The sequence below is a fragment of the Rhinatrema bivittatum genome, chromosome 13, assembly GCF_901001135.1.
Source record: "Rhinatrema bivittatum chromosome 13, aRhiBiv1.1, whole genome shotgun sequence".
In the NCBI taxonomy this organism is placed as follows: domain Eukaryota; kingdom Metazoa; phylum Chordata; class Amphibia; order Gymnophiona; family Rhinatrematidae; genus Rhinatrema; species Rhinatrema bivittatum.
In genome coordinates this window covers 34,492,599-34,512,339 of record NC_042627.1, presented here as the reverse complement: position 1 = coordinate 34,512,339, position 19,741 = coordinate 34,492,599, and the positions used below count along the sequence as shown (strand labels likewise).

At 46.5% G+C, this 19,741-nt stretch overlaps 1 protein-coding gene across 1 annotated transcript in view; it reads left to right on the top strand.

Moving 5' to 3' along the window:
• Positions 1–541: 541 nt before the first annotated feature.
• Positions 542–19,741, top strand: part of KLF13 (Kruppel like factor 13) — a 139,874-nt gene continuing 120,674 nt past the window's right edge. The window contains exon 1 of the mRNA XM_029575206.1: positions 542–1,389. Coding sequence (XP_029431066.1) covers positions 876–1,389 — 514 coding nt within the window. The 5' untranslated portion in view covers positions 542–875. The remainder of the gene's footprint in view (positions 1,390–19,741) is intronic.

Here is a 19,741-nt window from a genome sequence, read left to right as displayed (position 1 = left end):
ACTGTTACTGGGCTGGGGGTAGGGGGGCAGCTATTAGCAGGGCTGGCCCTAGGAGTGGTGACTCAAGGGAACCTACTTCCTCTGGTCAGCACACACACCCCTCCTCTTCTCATGAAACATTGTGCTCAGCCGACTAAAGTCTCTTATGTCAGAGAAAAGGCTGCAGAGATTCAAAACACACTGCATTTTTGGTGGGGGACTCTTTGGAAAGGACCCCCCACCCCCACCATCAGATGCGCCAGCCCCGAGCTCTGACATTTCAGAATACCTTGCAACACCCCTAAACGAACGAGATTCTTTCTACTGTGGGACATTCGGCTAGACTTTGCTTTGACAAACCAATTGCTTGCTTTGTTTTATCTGCCTGCTCTTGTTTCCTCACGGCCACAGCTAAGGCGCTTCTCCCGCCACTCTGCAGAAGAAGCCTCTGAACCTGCTGGGGCCAGGATGTGGCTTCTCGGTGACGTCACGCACAGATGTTTTTCCAAGACCACACCCCCACGTGGGACTGAAACACGTCCAGAGTGCAATAACGGGGAAAGCTTACTCTACTGTCACAATGCAGTGCAAAAGGTAGCACTGTGTTTTTTTCCTTTGGGTTTTTAAAAAGATAATTTTAGATCTTAGGATCGGCGTTTATAGCATTTCTAAGCCGGCTGATCAAGAGTTTTCACGTCTGGAAGTTCCTTTTATGCTCTGGATATAAAATGCCTTTATTTTCTACTACAACTTGGGTGTGACTTTTATGATAAAGTTAAATTTTTTTTGTATCTGTTATCCAGCACTCCTACAATAGAGTTTTTGACAAGGAAAACCACTCTCCTGTATACAGGGTCAGGTACGTTATATACAGGGTAAAGAGTATCCTTTAAGAAATGGCAACAGCAGCATATGTGGATCATTTTGCAGCCGAATGCCTTGTTTCTATGTCCAGTCGTGCTATTGTCCATAACCCAAAGAGGGAAACAGGCAGCAAACTCGAAGCACCAATCCCTTCTGCTTCTTCACCTCCGCTGATCGTAGATGACAAGAAAGAACTGAAAGACAATGCATCTCTGTTTGTGGTGGCCAGAATTTTAGCAGATTTAAACCAGCATGTCCCTAACTCGTCTCTCCAGGTGGGGAAAACAGAAAATAACCTGAAAGACAGCGAGAAATTAAGTCCTCCTTCCAGGAGAGAAGATGGGGATGAAAGTTTCTCAATGACCAGCAAACGAGGAGAACAAACTGTTTTGCTAGCCGAGTCAAGCCCCAAACAAAGAACCAGACGTGGGAGGAACAGGTCTGACTCCGAGTCACTCCAGAAAAAACACAAATGCCACTTCGCAGGTTGTGAAAAAGTTTATGGAAAATCTTCCCATCTCAAAGCTCATCTAAGAACACACACAGGTCAGTTTTGCCGAATTGCACACACTAGATGGTCACCGTTTAACGTTATGCTTTTCCCAGCCAAACTTTTATTTGGACAGCTTTTATTTAGACTTAAGACTAGCTGAAAATTCGCAAAAATACAATTATTGGTGCAATCGTAGCCTAGTTTTAGGATCGATAGACATGCACATAGCAGACAGTCATTGTAAGCCTAAATACAGCAGATCCTGCTCACACAGCTATCATTAGTGCTCCACCCACTTTCCCTGCTCTGCCTGTGTCTCATCACTTTTCCTATTTTTAAGACTAAAATACTTACACAAATGGAAGAAAACGTATTTAGACTTAGCGGTGGTGACCAAGCTGCTTTTCCACTTGCAGCGGCTGGCTACTTTTCTTTAAATACTCTACGAGAACTCGAAGAACGTGGAAAGCTCACTGCTTGTATAACAAACGTTGGGGGAAGGGGAGGAGGAGGGGAGGGCTGGGATTGTGTTGTGAAGCTTAAACTCAAAGGAACAACATTTTTGCAGCCAGAGCACTATTATTTTAATGTAAACAATGTTCTTGTTAGCTTAGCTTTTCGTTTCAGATGGTCTCATAAAAAAAAAAGATCTTCCAGGTTTTGCTTTCTATCTGTTTTGGGTGTAAACTGAGCGGAAGTGAAATGGTTACAGGAGGATGACTTTAATAGGCAGCCCTACCACTGCCCATTAGCACGGAATCCGGGCATGAGCAATTCACCTTCTCCGTGCTGCAAGCGGCGGCATTTAGAACGTGAAAGCGACAGGGTATCCCAGAATCGACTCTGCCCCGAGAGTCGCGGCTTTCCTTCTGTCCTAAGGCACAGAAATAAAGGTTAACAAAGAAAAAAAAAAGGAAAAATACATGCAAGTCGATACTAACTACTTCTGTGTTAAGTTATTGTAATCGCCTTAGCTCGGGCATGAAGGCAATCATGAGAAAACACCTCAGAGAGCGCCTAGCAATGCACCTAGCTCGTCACTTAAAGCTCTTTCCACTCCGTTTTCATGGCTTCTTCGGCATGGGCGTGGCCAGGAGAAACTCATTGAACCCTGCCAATCAAGCGTGCCTTACATTAGGTACAGTAGATAGGGCGGGTGGCCCGTAGCCGGTACCGGAAAGCCGGCCTACCGACTTCAACAGGCACCAGGTCTCATTACCATGTCATCTCAGACATCCACCCTTCGCTTTCTTGAAACAAATGGGGTGCTTAAAGAGTTACTGCAACCATTGCAATTCAGTATCCGTTCAGCAAATAAGATTGCAAACCTTAGCGCTAAGTACAAACAAAGCAAAATATCATACAGTTTTTCAACCAGAATTACACCACTTTATATAGTGTACGTGTAAACAAATTGGATTGAATATAAATATACACAGAGGTACGCGTGGCTGGGAAAGGCTGGAGGCTATTTATAGTGAATGCGTACAGTTGTTATTGTAGGGTCTATGCTCATAATACTGTTCCCAGTCATTCCTTGCAGCTTTCTTGTAATTTTGTTTAGGGGCGAGAAAGGAGTGGGCTGGAATGAGAGAAAAGATAATGATTTGAAAAGAATGAAAGATACAACTAGCTCTGTACACGCCCTACACTGGAAAGAAGCTGACTGCAGGTTCTTTGTTATTACACATTAACCCCGCCTTTCCGTAACGGCCATGCACCTTTGTACAAGTACACCCTTGGCATAGTAGCCACACCCTCTCATGGCTCCTCGGCTAGGAAGTTGATTTGAAAAAAGATAAACAGAGCTTGGAGGTGTGGTTAGGCGCTAATGAATGGGAGGGACTCTGAAGTTTACATGCAAACAGACTGAGAAAGCAGTTAGGGCCTCTAAGCACTCTTCCCCCGCCTAACCAGAGATGCTGCTAGAAAAGATTTGGAGCTGGGGTCGTAGGCAGAGCTGATACCCCAGAGAGTCCCTGCTGAAGAATTCGCCTCAAAAAATGTAGACTGTCTTGTCTCTCTCTGCTCTCCATGATTAAAGAGCCCAGACTGTCCAAGCTAAATTTTTGACCCAATGCATAGTTGCATGGCCCAAATCTAGGACATACCTACAAGAAGAACCCCCCCCCCCATAATACTTAATCACATTCCCCCTCCCCCTCAGCCAGCTCTTCCCCCATGTTCCAGGTAGGGTTGCTAACTGACCCCAGGTCCACCGAACCTGCTGATCCAGTCCTGGCTTTCCCCAATGCATGAATGATTTTGTAGTTCTGATTGTTTCATTGAGGTCCTAAGAAAATCAGAACTACAACTCCACACATACAATGGGGCAAAGCCAGGACTGGTACTGCCTGTCCTTTGTGTCCCTGCTGCTGCTGCTGCTCCTAGGCTTCTCTGTGCTCCTGCTGGCACTTGGGCTGCAAGTAGGGCTTTCTAGGAAGATTTCATTTTTTTCCTTTTCCCTTTGAGTTTGTTTGGGTAAGCCTGGTCCCCAGCAAGAGAGGAAGCTGTGCAGGAAAGTTCTGCTGCTGCTGGTGGCTAGAGGTAAATTGTTTGTTTCCTTTTACCTTACTATCAGGCCGATACAGTACAGTGCGCTCCGTTGGAGCCTCCGTTGTTAACCTGCCCTTGGACGCGCATTTTCCCTTACCCCTTATTCAGTAAGGGGAGGAAAACGCGCATCCAACCCGCGGCACCTAATAGGGCCCTCAACATGCAAATGCATGTTGAGGGCCCTATTAGGTATGCCTGCGCGATACAGTAAGTAAAATGTGCAGCCAAGCCGCACATTTTACTTTAAGAAATTAGCGCCTACCCAAAGGTAGGCGCTAGTTTCTGCCGGCACCAGGAAAGTGCACAGAAAAGCAGTAAAAACTGCTTTTCTGTGCACCGTCCGACTTAATATGGTGATATTAAGTTGGAGGTCCTGAAGGGTAAAAAAAGTTTGAAAAAAATTTTTTTAAATGGGCCGGCGGCTGTCGGGCCGAAAACCGGACGCTCAATTTTGCCGGTGTCCGGTTTCCGAGCCCGTGGCTGTTCAGCGGGCTCGAGAACCAATAACGGCAAAATTGAGCGTCGACTGTCAAACCCGCTGACAGCCGCCGCTCCGGGCTAAAAGGAGGCGCTAGGGACGCGCTAGTGTCCCTAGCGCCTCCTTTTGCCTGTTCTATCGCACCACCTAATTTGAATACTGAATTGCGTGCACCGGCGAGTGGCCGGTGCGCGCGCCGGGAGAGCGGGCATTCGTCCACTCTCCTGCAGACTTTACTGAATCGGCCTGTTTGTTTCTTCCCCTTCCTTAGACTTGTTGTCTTGAGTCACAGTACCAGCCACAATCTGCTCCTTTTTCAACCCCTTTGTTTGTGGATCCCAAAAGCTAGAGGACAGAAATGAAGAAAAGGGTGCATGGGGGTAACTTGCTGGTGCAGCGGTTACTACCCTTAACCAATATGCCTTGAAGCTTATGTTTGGGGAACTAATAAGGATGGGGGTAACCTGCATGGAGCAGCAGTCACTACCCTTAACAGAAGGCATGGGATTACTTTCCTTAACCAATAAGCCTTGATGCTTTTGCCACAACTGCCACATTGCTCTCCGCGTTGGGAGGTGGGAAGAGGAATTAGATTCAGACCACCACCAACACGATCTGTGACCTTTGCAGCTTGGGTACTGATACACAGACATAAGGGAAAAAGTACAGGACTGCTTCTATGGCCAAGTCCATAAGCAAAACACGTCAAGCAGCACTATCTCAATTTTCAAGAAAGCTCTATTAACTAGTAAAAATGTTGCTAGCAGTAAATTTTATGGGTTATCATAAAGCTTGGGAATAAATGCACGGAGCGGCGTTTGCTACCAAGAGAAATATGGGGGTAACCTGCACGGTGTGGCAGATACTATCATAAGAAGCTTGCTGGTCAGACTGGATGGACCATTTGGTCCTTTTCTGCCATCATTACTATGTTACTATGATTGTGTTTTTCTTTTCCCTCCTTTTCTCTTGGTTTTGAATTTAGCATGCAACCCCCCCCCCCCCCCCCCCCCCCCCCATATTCTTTAATTTCAATATGTCTAAGAAGGGGTCATGGGGGAATAGGCTGGAGCAAAAGAAGTCCTAGTACTTATTTGCTCCTGACCCAGAAAAGGCTCCAAACATATGGGGAAGCATTGGATCAATCGGTGGCCTAAGGACCCTCAACTAACACCAGGAAAAGAAGCTAGGGAGAACACTCTGAGCACCCCTAATCCCTGGACTCTGTACTAGGCGAATCTCCCTCTTCCCCTGTTTCAGGCTCCATCCTCTCCCGGTGGAGGTGGAGCCAGGAATGGGAAGAAGAGAGATAGGGCACATAAAGTATTGTGTCATAGTGCGATAAACGAGGGCACATCATTGGCTTGTGCACTCGATTGACTCACTCCCCATCTCCATCACAGAGGCACAGACCTGAATAGAGTTGTGCCCCCAAGAGTCCTGTGTAGGACCTCTTGAAATGCCCCCCCCCCACCCCCACTTGTTCACTGGGAGCAGGACCTCTACCCCTTCCTGATAGGAATAAAATAACTAGAACATTTGATGTTTCAGCATAGTTGTAACTTAAGAGGAAATAACAATTTTAAATACTAACTGTCAGATGGTTCCCCACCTGACAGATTAAAAGCTCAATGATGTTTCTCAAACTCAAAGGAAACAGAATTTCTATCTTTAAGCAACCCTAGTGCTCCACTGTTGCCTTACCCCTAGGCTAACAATAATAATCTACCTTCCAGAGCGCTACCCCTTCAATCACAAAAAAACAAAGGTGCCCTTTTTTTCAATGTTATTATAGACAAAAGGACCAGGATTACTGAACCCTTCCATGCAATGGAGGGAGGGGATTAGGTGGCAAGGGAGATAGCATACTACGAAAAAATTATGGAACCCATTTACGTACTATTGTATTCAGGCGCATATATCACACACACAGATAATACATACATTTTGATCACCCCACGGGATGCAGAGCACAGTTGTTCAATGTCCATGGTTGGGGCTGCCTTGGCAGCTCCACACCACATTAACACTTTGGGACTATTGTTGAAACAGCCCCAAGGACAGTACCCATGGCAAATAATTCCCTGTCACATTAGCACTAAGGGTCTGTTTGTTTAAACAGATCCTCAGGAAACCATGCATGGCAGGCTGCCTTCAGCATCTCCAGCCTTATGTACCAACTTGAAATAGGTCCCTAGAAAGATCAGAACTACAAATCCATGTATGCAATGGGGCAAAGCCAGGACTGGTTCAGCATGTCCTTTGTGTTGCTGCTGTTGTGCAGAACCCCCCAAAGTTTACCTCCATTTTGGAGTCACAGTGCAAAAGTTAGGTTGGATGGGGGAGATCCTGCCATTTTCATGTTGAATATTTTGGGAAATATTTGGTTGTTTTATATTGCAGTACTGCTAAAAGATCACTGGATGGCATTTTAGATGTGTGAGCACTGTAGTGAATCTGATAAAGCGCTTTGTGGAAAATGGTGGATGTGTCTGTTCCTATAAAGAGTTTGGCTTTTATGATTGGGTTTTAACTGTTTAGCAGGAGCTATAAAGGTACGAATTGTTGGTGGGTTTTTGCCCTTTTGGTTCCTACCCTTGCCAAGCTATGGTGACGAACAGGGACCTCCAGATATGTGATCTGCTGGAGTAGCCAGCCTAAGGGCTGGTGGCCCAGGGACCCTTCCAAATGGGATTAGGACTCTGCAGGGGTTCTCCCCCTCAAGAGGGGGAAGCCCATGGCCATGGAGCGTTGTGAGTGAATTTTATCATCTTTCCGAGGACCTGACCAGGAGTTGAAGGAAAGGAGAGGCCATTCCTCCTTCTGAGAGAAAGGGCCAGGTGTTCCAGCATGGGGACGTCCCAGAAGATGGATGGCCCCAGAGTGTCCCTTGGAATTCATTGGTCTAGGAAATCTGCACCTAGTAAAGTGATCTTTAATGAAGGTCAAAGACCATGGGAGTGTGAGTAGCTTATGTAAACATGAGTTTCACTGGGTCCCTTTTGGATGTGAATTTTGGTGTGGGTATGCTGAAGTGTAACCTCCCATTCTTTCACATCCATGTATATAGTTGCTGACTGGCTCATCCGAGAATAAAGTTCAAGTTTGGTCTTTGAAATATGGCGTCTGTTTTGCATCATTAGCCAGCATTATTGGAATGCGTGGGAACAGGGTCGTAATGGGGAGTTGATGGGGAACCCTCCCTATCTACTCAGTGGTGAGTGTGATGGGGAATGCACATGCCGTCAACACACAGGTCCATTTCACCGCCTGCATGAACATGTATTGAACCCACCAAACAAATTTGGGAAGCAGGACCCTAAATCAACAGGGACTCCCATCGCATCATTTTATGTGCCCCATCAGGGGGAGTTAAACTGTTCCTAGGCTTTTCTGTGCTCCTGCTGGACCCTGGGCTGCAAGGATTGATTTCTTAAACAGGAGGGTTTCCTAAGAGGATTCTTGGGGGGGGGGGGGGATTAGTTTGAGTTTTCCCTTTTTCTTTGTGCTTGGTGAGCCCTGGTCCCCAGCAAAAGAGAGGAAGCTTTGGAGGAAGATTCTGCTGTTGCTGCTGCTCAAGGTAACTGGTTCCTTTTTCCTTAGACAAGTTGCCTTGGGCTGCCACAGTTATTTTCCTTTTATTTCTGTTTTTCATTTCCTTTTGTTTGCTTTGTAGTTTAGATCCCCTTAAATTCCTTTTGTTATTATGCCCAAAACGGGGTCCTGGGGAGAGAAGCAGGGTCAGAAGACGGCCAGGCAGAAGCTTGCCTCCTGTTCCCGAAGGAAGCCCCAAACAACAGGGGAACCAAGGGGTTGTTGAATGGCCTCAGGCCCTCCACTTAACAGATGAAACACCCTCTCTGTCTGAGAGTCCTTCTGGCATCTCCTTCCTCTCCCTGCCAGAATACTGTGCTGAGACACCGACAGGTGACCAAGACCCGACAGCCTCCCGGGTCCTGAACCCCAGGGAGAAGTTGGGGAAGCAATAAGGGAACATCTTGTCCATCCTTGACCTCCAGGGAGATAGCATCCTAGCTACCTCCAACCCCTTGGGAGAGAACATCCTGGCAGTCCCTGATCCCCTAGGAGGAGACATTCCTATCAATTCTGATCCCTCAGGAGGGGATAACCTGCCCCTCCCCGAATGTTTTCCCCTGACCTGCAAAGATGGGATGTCCTGGTTGCTCCTGACACCCAAGAAGCACACAACCTAACCATCTGTGACTTCCAAGGAGAGAAACATATAGAAACGGCCCATCCAGTCTGCCCAGCAAGTTTTGCACTTTTTTTTTCTCATACTTATCTGTTACTCTTGGCTCTTAGTAACCTTTTGATTCTATTTCCCTTCCAACCCCGTCATTAATGTAGAGAGCAGTGTTGGAACTGCCTCTAAGTGAAATATCTAGCTTAATTGGTTAGGGGTAGTAACCGCCGCAATAAGCAAGCTCTACCCATGCTTATTTGTTTACCCAGACTAAATAATTCAGACCTTTTTGGTTGTTGTCTGTATATAGATCCACTTTTCTTCATTCCCCCTGCCATCGAAGCAGAGAGTTATGCTGGATATGCATTGAAAGTGAAGTATCTGACTACTTCCCGCTTTTTTTGTGAATGCAAATCTTTTTCCACGTTTCCTCTTGCCGTTGAAGCTTAGAGCAATGTTGGAGTCGCATTAACCGTGTGTATGTTTATTGAATAAGGGTATTATCTCCAGGCAGTAGCCGTCATTCCCGCGAGCCACCCACTCTTCATTCACGTCCTCTAGACTTTATGGATCCACAGTGTTTATCCCATGCCCCTTTGAGTCCTTCACAGATCTGGTCTTCACCACTTCTTCTGGAAGGGCATTCCAGGCATCCACCACCCTCTCCGTGAAGAAATACTTCCTGACATTGGTTCTGAGTCTTCCTCCCTGGAGCTTCAAATCGTGACCCCTGGTTCTGCTGATTTTTTTTCCAATGGAAAAGGTTTGTTGTTGTCTTTGGATCATTAAAACCTTTCAAATATCTGAAAGTCTGTATCATGCCACCTCTGCTCCTCTTTTCCTCCAGGGTGTACATATTTAGATTCTTCAATCTCTCCTCATAAGTCATTCGTTGAAGACCATTCACCCTTTTGGTCGCCCTTCTCTGGACCGCCTCCATCTTGTCTCTGTCTCTTCGGAGATACGGTCTCCAGAACTGAACACAGTACTCCAGATGAGGCCTCACCAAGGACCTGTACAAGGGGATAATCACTTCCCTTTTCTTGCTCGATATTCCTCTCTCTATGCAGCCCAGCATCCTTCTGGCTTTAGCTATCGCCTTGTCACATTGTTTCGCCGACTTCAGATCGTTAGACACTATCACCCCAAGGTCTCTCTCCTGCTCCGTGCACATCAGCCTTTCTCCCCCCATCGAATACAGTTCATTCGGATTTCCACTCCCCATATTCATGACTCTGCTTTTCTTGGCATTGAATCTCAGCTGCCATATCTTCGACCACTCTTCCAACTTCCTTAAATCCCGTCTCATTCTCTCCCCTCCTTCCGGCGTGTCCACTCTGTTGCAGATCTTAGTGTCATCCGCAAAAAGACAAACCTTACCTTCTATCCCGTCTGTAATGTCGCTCACAAAGATATTGAACAGGACCGGTCCCAACACCGATCCTTGCGGTACACCGCTTAAAACCGCTCTCTCTTCAGAGAGAGTTCCATTTACCATCACACATTGTCTTCTGTCCGTCAACCAGTTTGCAATCCAGGCCACCACCTCGGCACTCACTCCTAAGCTTCTCATTTTATTCACCAGTCTCCTGTGCGGGACAGTGTCAAAAGCTTTGCTGAAGTCCAAGTAGATGACATCGAGTGCTCTTCCTTGATCCAATTCCTTGGTTACCCAGTCAAAAAAGTCTATCAGATTTGTCTGACAGGATCTTCCCCTGGTGAATCCATGCTGCCTCTGGTCCATCAATTCTCCCTACTGTAGATAGTTCACTATTCTCTCTTTCAACAGTGACTCCATTACTTTTCCCACCACCGAAGTGAGGCTAACTGGTCTGTAGTTACCAGCCTCTTCTCTGTTCCCACTCTTGTGAAGCGGGGCCACCAACGCTCTTCTCCAATCACTCGGCACCACTCCCGTTTCTAGGGATCTATTGAACAGGTCACACAGCGGACCCGCCAGCACATCTCTGAGCTCCCTCAGTATCCTGGGATGAACTTCATCAGGCCCCATGGCTTTGTCCACTTTCAGTTTCTCCAGCTCTTCCCATACATTTTCTACTGTAAATGGAGTTACATCTACTCCACTCCCCTCCAGCTTCTTGTTAACTAGCGATGGTCCTTCTCCAGTGTCCTCTTTAGTGAACACAGAACTGAAGTATTCATTTAATATTTCTGCCATTTCTTCGTCTCTCTCCACACATTGATCCTTTCCACCTTTCAGTTTCGCTATATCACTTTGAACTTTTCTCTTTTCACTGATGTATCTGAAAAATGTTTTGTCACCTCTCTTTACCTCCTTGGCAAACCTCTCTTCCGCTTGACCTTTTGCCGTCTTGATTAATTTCTTCGTCTCCCTCAGTTCTACCAGATATTCTTCTTTGTGCTCCTCCCTTTGGGATCTTTTATATTTCTTGAACTTCTTACTGTCTGTAGAGGATTCCCCCTTTGCTGCCAAGAAGCCCTTTGAGGGAGGGGCATTAGAGAGTGTGGCAAGCAATAAGGGAGCCCTTAAGACCCCCCTTCCTGAGAAGGTGGAACAGATCCCTCCTTTCCAAAACATGGGATGGGGTCACATAGATCAGCAGGGGCAGCTGGAGACTACTGTTGCTCCCCTGACTGCTGCCTGGGAGTGGCTGGAGTTGGGAGAGGGCCTTCTGATGATATGAGGGACATGTTTGTGAGTCTGCAGGCTGAGCAGGTAGAAGGAGAATCCCTGACACCTATTATAACATCAGGATCCAGACCTCGACAGATGAGGCGGTTGAGATGAGATAAGGAATGTGCTGCTCCCTGCAGAGCATAAACCTGGCCCAGAAATCCCATCCCCTCCCACTCCCCTGACTGAAATAACATCAGTGACTAAAGGTATACAAGAGACAAAATAGCTCCCCACCACCTCCAGGATATGATAAGCCACCTGAAGTGGTGGCTGAAGAGGGGATCACCCTAGTGGTGGTAGAGTTTCCTGCTATAATACCCTGCCCCCTATCTGGATCATCCATCCTTGTCCAGCTGTCCAATATGTTCTTGGCCTCTGATGAGGTGTTCTCCTTTGGGGAAGGCCCAAGAGCCATAGGCATTTGGGATGCTGACCCAGAGGAGAAGGGGACAAGTCAGATAGTCACATCCAGTATCAGCGGCACACCATCAAAGACAGGTAGTACACCAGGGGGCTCCTTTCTCCTTGCCCAGGAAGGAAGGAAGTATGAGGAGGGGGCCAGAAGGCAGCATAGAAGAATAAACATCAGGTCAATGGAGTCCAGTTTCTAGTAGAGTCTGGGCAGGATTTTCATGCCCAGCAGAGGCAGAACCCTCCAAACAGTGGAGGCTTAGGCTAGCAGCATATGTTAGCATGTTGTATGCTGTCAGGTCTTAATATTCACCTGTATGCCTCCACAGTAGCTAACCCAGTGGGACTGAAAGTCATGCTAACAGCCAGAAAGGCAAGCAGGGAGGCTGTTGTACTCCTCACTTCCACAGCTTCAGTTAAATGGACCCTGAGGGAAGACATTAAATTAATGGGCACTGCCCAGAGGTTGAGGAGCCAGTACTGTATAATTTATCACCCTACCTCCCGGGCACTGTCTTGTGGACATACCTGAGTACCTTGGAGGAGGTTATCTCAGAGGTTACCATGATTCCCCTGGGACATAGGGATATGGAGTTGGGGCATCTAAAATCCTTCATGCACTGGGTTAACATTTGATTGCCTGAAGGTCAGCAGGGATGAGGAGATGGTTCAGAGGTTTTTTTTTTTACCTGGGTTACCCCTACAGTGAGGAAAAGTTCTACCAGTGCCATAAACCAGAGCACACCAAACAGTGGTGCCCTGAAGCTGGCATACTTGCCTCACCTCCCCCTCCCTCGGAAGGTTGCCACAGCTTCACAGTCTAGGATATCTGGTGGTGTGGCAGCTGCGTCCCCTGAGTCCGAGAGGGGCCTGGAACAGTTCAGCTCCTCAGGGGAGGTTTTACTGGCTCTTGAAGTGAGTGGTGAAGTGTCCTTGATCAATGCCATCAGTCCCCTCCTTCTAGGGGTAAAACTGCAAGACATGAAAAGTTAGAAAGAAAGTAGGAGGGCAACCTCCAAAAAGTTGGGGGCAGGCAGAGGAAAAATGCCATAGGAGCACCTCAAAGGCCCCTGGAGGGGCAGCATGGGCTAAGACGATAACCCTGCTGATTCCCCACCCTAAGCTACAGGAAGGCTCGAGGAGGGTGAAGGAGGCAGCAAAGAAGAGGCAACAGGAAGCAGCCCCTCGCTCTGTGGGAAGGTCAGGAAACCATGGTCATCATATTTCCCTGAGCTTGCACAGCTGTCACTGCCACCTTCCCCAAATTGTATTGCAAGAGGTGAATCTCCCTCCTTCCCAGTATATCAGACTTCCCATTTCATTGGTGGAGTTGGATTAAAAGTAGGGGGGCGAGGAGCAATAAGACCCTTGAGGCGGTGAATAGCTCGGCAGTGGATGCAGCTTCCTGCCAGATTCTCTCCCCACAATTCCAAAGCACAGGAGTTAGGTGAGAGCAGAGGACACCTTGAACAAATAGCTGGATCTCCTTCTTGCCTGCTGGCAGGTGTAGACCTGGATGCATGAATATACGTAGAGTCAAGTACAGGATAACTTGGATTTGTTCCTGCTTCATGCTCCATGCTTCTCAAAGAGGATAAAGACATCTAGGCTGGTCTAACATCATGGTCCAGCTATATCGTGTTGTTTATGTGCATGTGTCCTGCACGTGTGCCTTTGTTAGACTGTCAGTTATGAGTACCGTATGTGTTGCTATGTTCTGTAATGTTTTGTTCCCCTTTGCCACCTTTAATAAGGAGAAGGTAGGAGAGTTGTTGTGTGTCCTTAATTTTTTTTTTGTCTTCCTAATTTTGGAATTGTTGTCCTGCTCTTTAATTGAGTATTACAGCAAAGAGACACTTTTTTTTCCTTCATGGCTGAAATGGTATCATCCTAGAGGGAAGATCGTTGTTTTTGCCATCTTTGGAGAAAGAGCAGCAGTTAGCCAGTTCATCTAAAAGTAGTCCTGTTTATTCCTGAGCTTGGTAAAATCTGGGAGCTTCTAGTCTTGTCAACTCCCTGATAATTATTATTTCAGGTTGTTTTTCTTTTGTGGTCACCCCTCAGGTTGCGAGGCCCAATTAGATGATTCCTGTGGTAGGGACTGCTTTGGCAGCTCCCTGCCATGTTAATGCTTAAGATTCTTCGTTGAAACAGATCCTGAGGATAGTACCTATGTTGGCGCCTGCCCTTAGCAGTCCCAACCACATTCACCAATGCCTTGAAACAGTTCCCTAAGAAAATCAGAACTGCAAATCCATGCATGCAATGGGGCAAAGCCCGGGACTAGATCAGCCTGTTTGGTCAGTTGGTAACCCTGTCTCCAGTTAGCTAGCTATCCAGCCTCTAGTTAGCCACTTAGCTCCCTTTTCCCCAAATAGCCAATCAGTTAGCCAGCCTCACATCCCCCAGCTATTGCCCCCCCCCCAAATCTAACCAGCCAGCTGTCCCCTATTCCCAAGCTAGACTCTCTGTTTGTCCCTTACAGTTTGCCAGCCCATCCCAATCTCCAGAAAGCCAGCCCCCACTCCCCAGTTAGCCAGCCAGTCTAAATTCTCACATTGGTCTCATATTCTCACAGTCTGTTTACTAAATGAAAGCCAGCTGGCTGAGAGCAGGGAGATTGATGGAGGCTATGGTAGCAGTGATAAGGCCTGGCTGATATGGATGGGGTAGGAGGAGGACATTTTGTGAGTGGGTTGAAGATAGAGGGTGAAAGGACATTAGTGGGGCAGGATAGGGAGGATACATACAGTATGTCAGAGGAAAGGGGTGAGAGCTGATGGTGAGAGTTGAGGGGGAGGGTGATGGGGCATGGGGGAATAAGGAAGAGACACTTGGAGATGGTGATAGGGCATGTGGGAGTAACAGAGAGACACTTGGTAGGAGAGTAATGGGGCATGGGGAGGACAGGGAGCAGACACTTGGCAGGAGAGGGTGATGAGGCATGGGGGATAGGGAAAAGACACTGTATAATGATGTATTTTAATGCTATACATTATTGGAGACTATTCACTTGGCTAGCACTTCTATTGATGTAGAAATAAGGTGAACAGAAAAGTTGTAAGTGATACATTTTGTATTGGATTAATTTAACGCATTTCTAAGTTCTAACTAGCTTTCGAGAGCTGTGTTCTCTTCAGCAGGTAAAAGCAAAGCAACTTCATGCGATGAGGCTGCAAAGCCTCTTTAACCAATGCCAAATGAATGGTTTCTTCTATAACTCTTGCATTCCAGACTGCGCTATTCCTCCCTCAGCCTGTTCTTGAGCGTTGCTGGTGGATGTGTGCATGCATTCACACTGTCAAAGCTCTAGCCTGCAACAGTCTTATGCCTTGGACACATTTTTTTATTTTCAGGGACAATGAGTGTTATTCTTGTTTCAAGCAGGCCGATGCAGTAAAGCGCGCTCAGGCTGAGTGCACTGTTAGCCCCCTGTTGGGAATGAGAGAGTAAGGTACTCTGACACAATATCTATGACATCATGGTAATATACGTTATTTACAGAAAGTTATTTACATACCACATGATTGCATATGCCATCCCGCACCCTTCGTGTCATCAGCCTTGTATCGAGGAGTCGTCAGGTCAGCAAAGGCGAGAAGGGGAATTTTAGGGTCCAGCACTCTATACGTCTATAGAGGCAATATCTCCTACTCCCGCCGGACACTGGAAAGTCCTGCTCTTTTATACCGTGCCGTAAACAAGTGTGCGTGCGAGAGAGAAATGATTGATCACTATCCCCCCATGTTATGTATCAACAGTTGCTACTACTCATTCGGACTCATCCTGTCCCTGGCATGCAGGCGGCTGATCAGACCGCCGTATTCCTGACAGTGAGCCAGAAAGCTGAGTTGCACAACCTGCTTAACAAGAACATATTTATCCTACACCCCCGTTTGGCCACGCGTTTTGGCCACGCTATTTTTACCCCTTATACAGTAAGGGGTAATAGCACGTGGAAAACGCACGGCCAATCCCCCGAAACTAATAGCGCCTGCAACATGCAAATGCATGTTGATGGGCCTATTAGTTATTCCCGCGCGATACAGAAAGTAAAATGTGCAGCGAAGCCGCACATTTTACTTTCAGAAATTAACGCCTGCCAAAGGCAGGAATTAATTTCGGCCGGCACCAGGAAAGTGTACAGAAAAGCAGAAAAAACTGCTTTTCTGTACACCCTCCGACTTAATATCATAGAGATATTAAGTCGGAGGCCCATAAAATAAAACAATTTAAAATTAAAAAAAAATAAAATAAAAAATCTGCCCGCGGCCCGCGGGTTGGAATACGGATGCTCAATTTTGCCGGCATCCGTTTTCCGAACCCGTGGCTGTTCGAGAACTGACGCTGGTAAAATTGTGCCAACATGCAAATGCCATGTTGACGGGCCGTTTTCCGGGCTGTCGAGAACTGACGCTGGTAAAATAGTGCCAGGAATTAATTCCTGGAAAACGGATGCCTAGGAGGCACTAGGGACACCTTAGTGTCCCTAGTGCCTCCTTTTACCACGGGCCCTAATTTGCATATGTTTCTTTGAATCGCATGTCCAGGAGAGTGGCCTGGGCGCCCATTGGGAGAGCAGGCACTCGCCGGCTCTGCCGCATATCTTACTGTATCGGCCCGAAAGTTAGTTAAAGTGGGCTGCCTCCTGACACCTCTGTCTAAATAACGAGAGAAGGGGTTTACATAAAAAGTACTGAAGTAATTTCTATGGTGTGGCTTTTTCTAGCTCCTGAAGTCTAAGCTGTTCTCTTAGCTGTAGTCAACAGGCCTTATTAAAAAAAAAAAAAAAAAAAAGTCATTTTTTCCCCATTCAGGGCTCATGAGAAAATGTTTTCCTGAACAAAGTCCCTCTGAGTAGGTTTAAGTCATGCTGCCCTGTTGACTGGGCATTGCTGAAGCAGAGGTGAAATAGATGCTGATAGGGAAAACCTTTCCTTACCTGTCACATGGCCTTATCTTTGCTTCTTTAGCTGTTATGTTAAGTTGTTTTTCTTTGCCCCTCCCCCAAGCCAATTCAGTTTTTAGCATAAATGTACATTTTTTTTCCTGGTCTCACATTTATTTATTTAAAATCTTTTATATACTGCCTAGACAATATGTATAGGAATAAACATACATAATTGAGAACTTTAAAACTTATGATCAGCAAACATATAGCAAAAAAACAAGTCAGAACAGAGAGGTCGTAAGAATTGAAAACTTCAGGAACGCATCTGCATTTACAAACCTTTCTCTGAAATCAGTCTTCAGCTCGTGCAGTAGTTTACCAGTATGGTGCTGGCCTGGCTCACAGCAGGTTTCTGGTGGTGATTATAGTGCAGTATCACCCCCAGTTTGCATAACTCCATGCTGAATGACATGGAAATCAGAGCAAGAAAGATAATTTTGAAAACAACTTATTTTAAAGGCCAAATTAAATATTTAATGTATTGGAGTATTACTTCTGTTTTTAAGTAAATAGAAGTGAACATATTATTACACACACACACAAGTTCACCTGCATGTCATAAATATAACAGTCCCGAGGGGCATGACCAGAATGCTGACATGGAAGCATGGCATCTGGCTATGTGAGCAGGCTCCCTCTAGTAGAAAAACAAATCAAATCTGACTGAGAAGTTATCTACTTCAAGTGTTCGTCTAGCATCCACAAACAGTTGGCAAATTCCTGGGACTAAGCAAAGAGGCTTCCAGAGCAAAGTACATTTTTCAAGGTATCAAAACCATTAAAATATGATTCTTCTTCTGCTTTTTAACCAAGGCGGTCCATAATAAAGAAACCAATGATCTCTGTGATGGACAATTCCACTATTATCAGTGCTTTGATTTTATTTTCTTGGTCCCTCTAAACATTAGCCAAGGCACAAACTGCCATGAAATACCCAGTAGCCAGGTGACTGATTGTGTAAACCTCCCATAGACAAATACTTCCTTTTAAAGCCCCTGTTTGTGTTAAGCGATTAATAAATTCAATACATAGAAACACCCCCCCGCCCCCCCCAACTTTCTCCTTCAAATATCAATAAACCTTGCCCTTGACACCATCAAACCCGCTTTGGCACATTTGTAGGCATTCTGAAATGACAAGGCAGTAGGGATGGCTTTTCCCCCTCTCTGGAGTATCATCCGTCAGCCGCTGGCCTCAGAGGATCGGCTCACTCTGCAGCATGCGCGCACATCTTTTCAGTAGCATCCAGCAGCTACAGCTCTTCCAGAACCTTACGGGGGACATTTTCAGACTGCAGGCTTTGTTGTGAAGCCTGCTCGTACTTTTTACCTGCATACTTTACTCCAGTTTTCAAGGGGAATGATCGCGGGGACTTTCCCCTTTGAACATTGCTGCAGATACAACCTGCGTCTAGAGACGTGCACCTGCTTTTTACATGGGCTGAATTTGTTTTGTTTTGGGTTTTGTTTTTGTTGAAAGAGCGCCCACATTGATTTGACATCGCGTGCTTTACATTTGCCAACCTAACGCCCCCCCCCTCGGGGATGCTGCCTCTGACTACAATTAAAAGTGCATGCGTCGTTCCGCAACGAGCAACCTTTTAGCCACATTGAGGGAGGACAACTTTCAGGGTGTCAATTAATGCAGGTAAAATACTTTTTGCCCATATTAGTGGCTTTCAAAATTGCCTCCTCTAATAAGGGTTGCTACTAGGACTAGTTCTTTGGAGCTTGTTGTATTTATGCAGATTTGTTTTTAATCTACAGTGCCCTAATCTGGAATGGTCCTGTTGAGCTGCAGAGCTCAGGGCTCATCTGCATCTCATCGGGTTGCCTGTGGTTCTATGGAGAGAACCCGCTGGCTCTTGCACGAGAAGGGCAGGATGCAGAGCTGCCTCCATGACAAGGTCCAGTCTATAATTCTTTGGCTGCTGAGTGACTAATAATGGTAGATTTTCCTTTTTCCCTTTCTATCACTCCTCCTTTGACCCTTCTTATCCTCCCACTGCGCCTTTCACGCTTCATCTCCCAGCCCTCTGTCTCCCCATGTCTGTCTCTCTCCCATTGTTTCTTCTCATCTTTCAGAATCTCCCTCCATAGAGCAGGCACCTTCTGGCCCTAAGCTGAAAGAAGCACCAGTTAGTGGTGATTTTCTGCCAGGTCACACCAGGTCGCCGACCTTCAACTTTTTGTCAGTGACCTGGAACCTTTTTGAACTGTCTTCATTTTTCCCATTGCAGCTGGGAATGAAAGGCTGGAGAGGGCTGGCAGTGACCTAGTTTTGTTTTTTTAGAAGATTACCACTATCACCAGTGGTCCCTACTTCCAGCACTTCTTTTCCCAGCTGGTTGTGAGCAAGGATGTCAAATGAGCATCAGCACTGCAGCAGCTGCCTTTCAGCCTATCTCAAATGCCACTGCTGTCAGTCCTGTCTATGCGCAATGTTCACTCCCCGTCTTCTACCAAACCTGAAGTCAGTGACAGGAGAGGGGCAGCTTACACAGCACTCCACGACCTGCTAACTTTTAGAGTAGCTGGTGCTGTGTGTGTGTATTGTAGCTGCCCTTGCCTGCAAAAGAAACGGGAGCCTTGCTGGGCAGGTGGGAAGAAAAGAAGAAAATGCTGGACAGTGGATAAAGGCAGAGAGGGGAACTGAGAGAAGAGGTCAGTCGGTGCCATGTTTGAGATCAGTTGCTGCAGGGCAGGAAAATCCTGCTCTCTCCCGCCTTGATCTTCATTTGGCCCTCATTGGAAAGGTTAAGCAGTTGTACCCTGTCCCCACTCTGCTACTAAACTACGGACACTGTCAGGCAGCTGTAGAATGCAGTACCCAGACATGCGAATAAACATTCTGCTAGAATGTAAGGCTCTTGTTACATTTCTTAATGGAAGTATAAAGTGACCATCATATAATGTCTCTTAGTGTGAACGGCTTATGGATGAAGCCTTTAAAGCACAAGGACTAATTTAATCATCGGTCACCTATACTGAGTCCATATGTTCTCTTGGCTAAAGCTGTAAATACCACAGAGTAATGCACAATTAATAAACATGTGATGTGCACTTATCTCCAAGGCTGGCAGTCTTTAGTGTGGTCCTGAAGTCTATCCTCCAGGATGTTATTCTTGTGTTGAGTTCTTTGTTTCT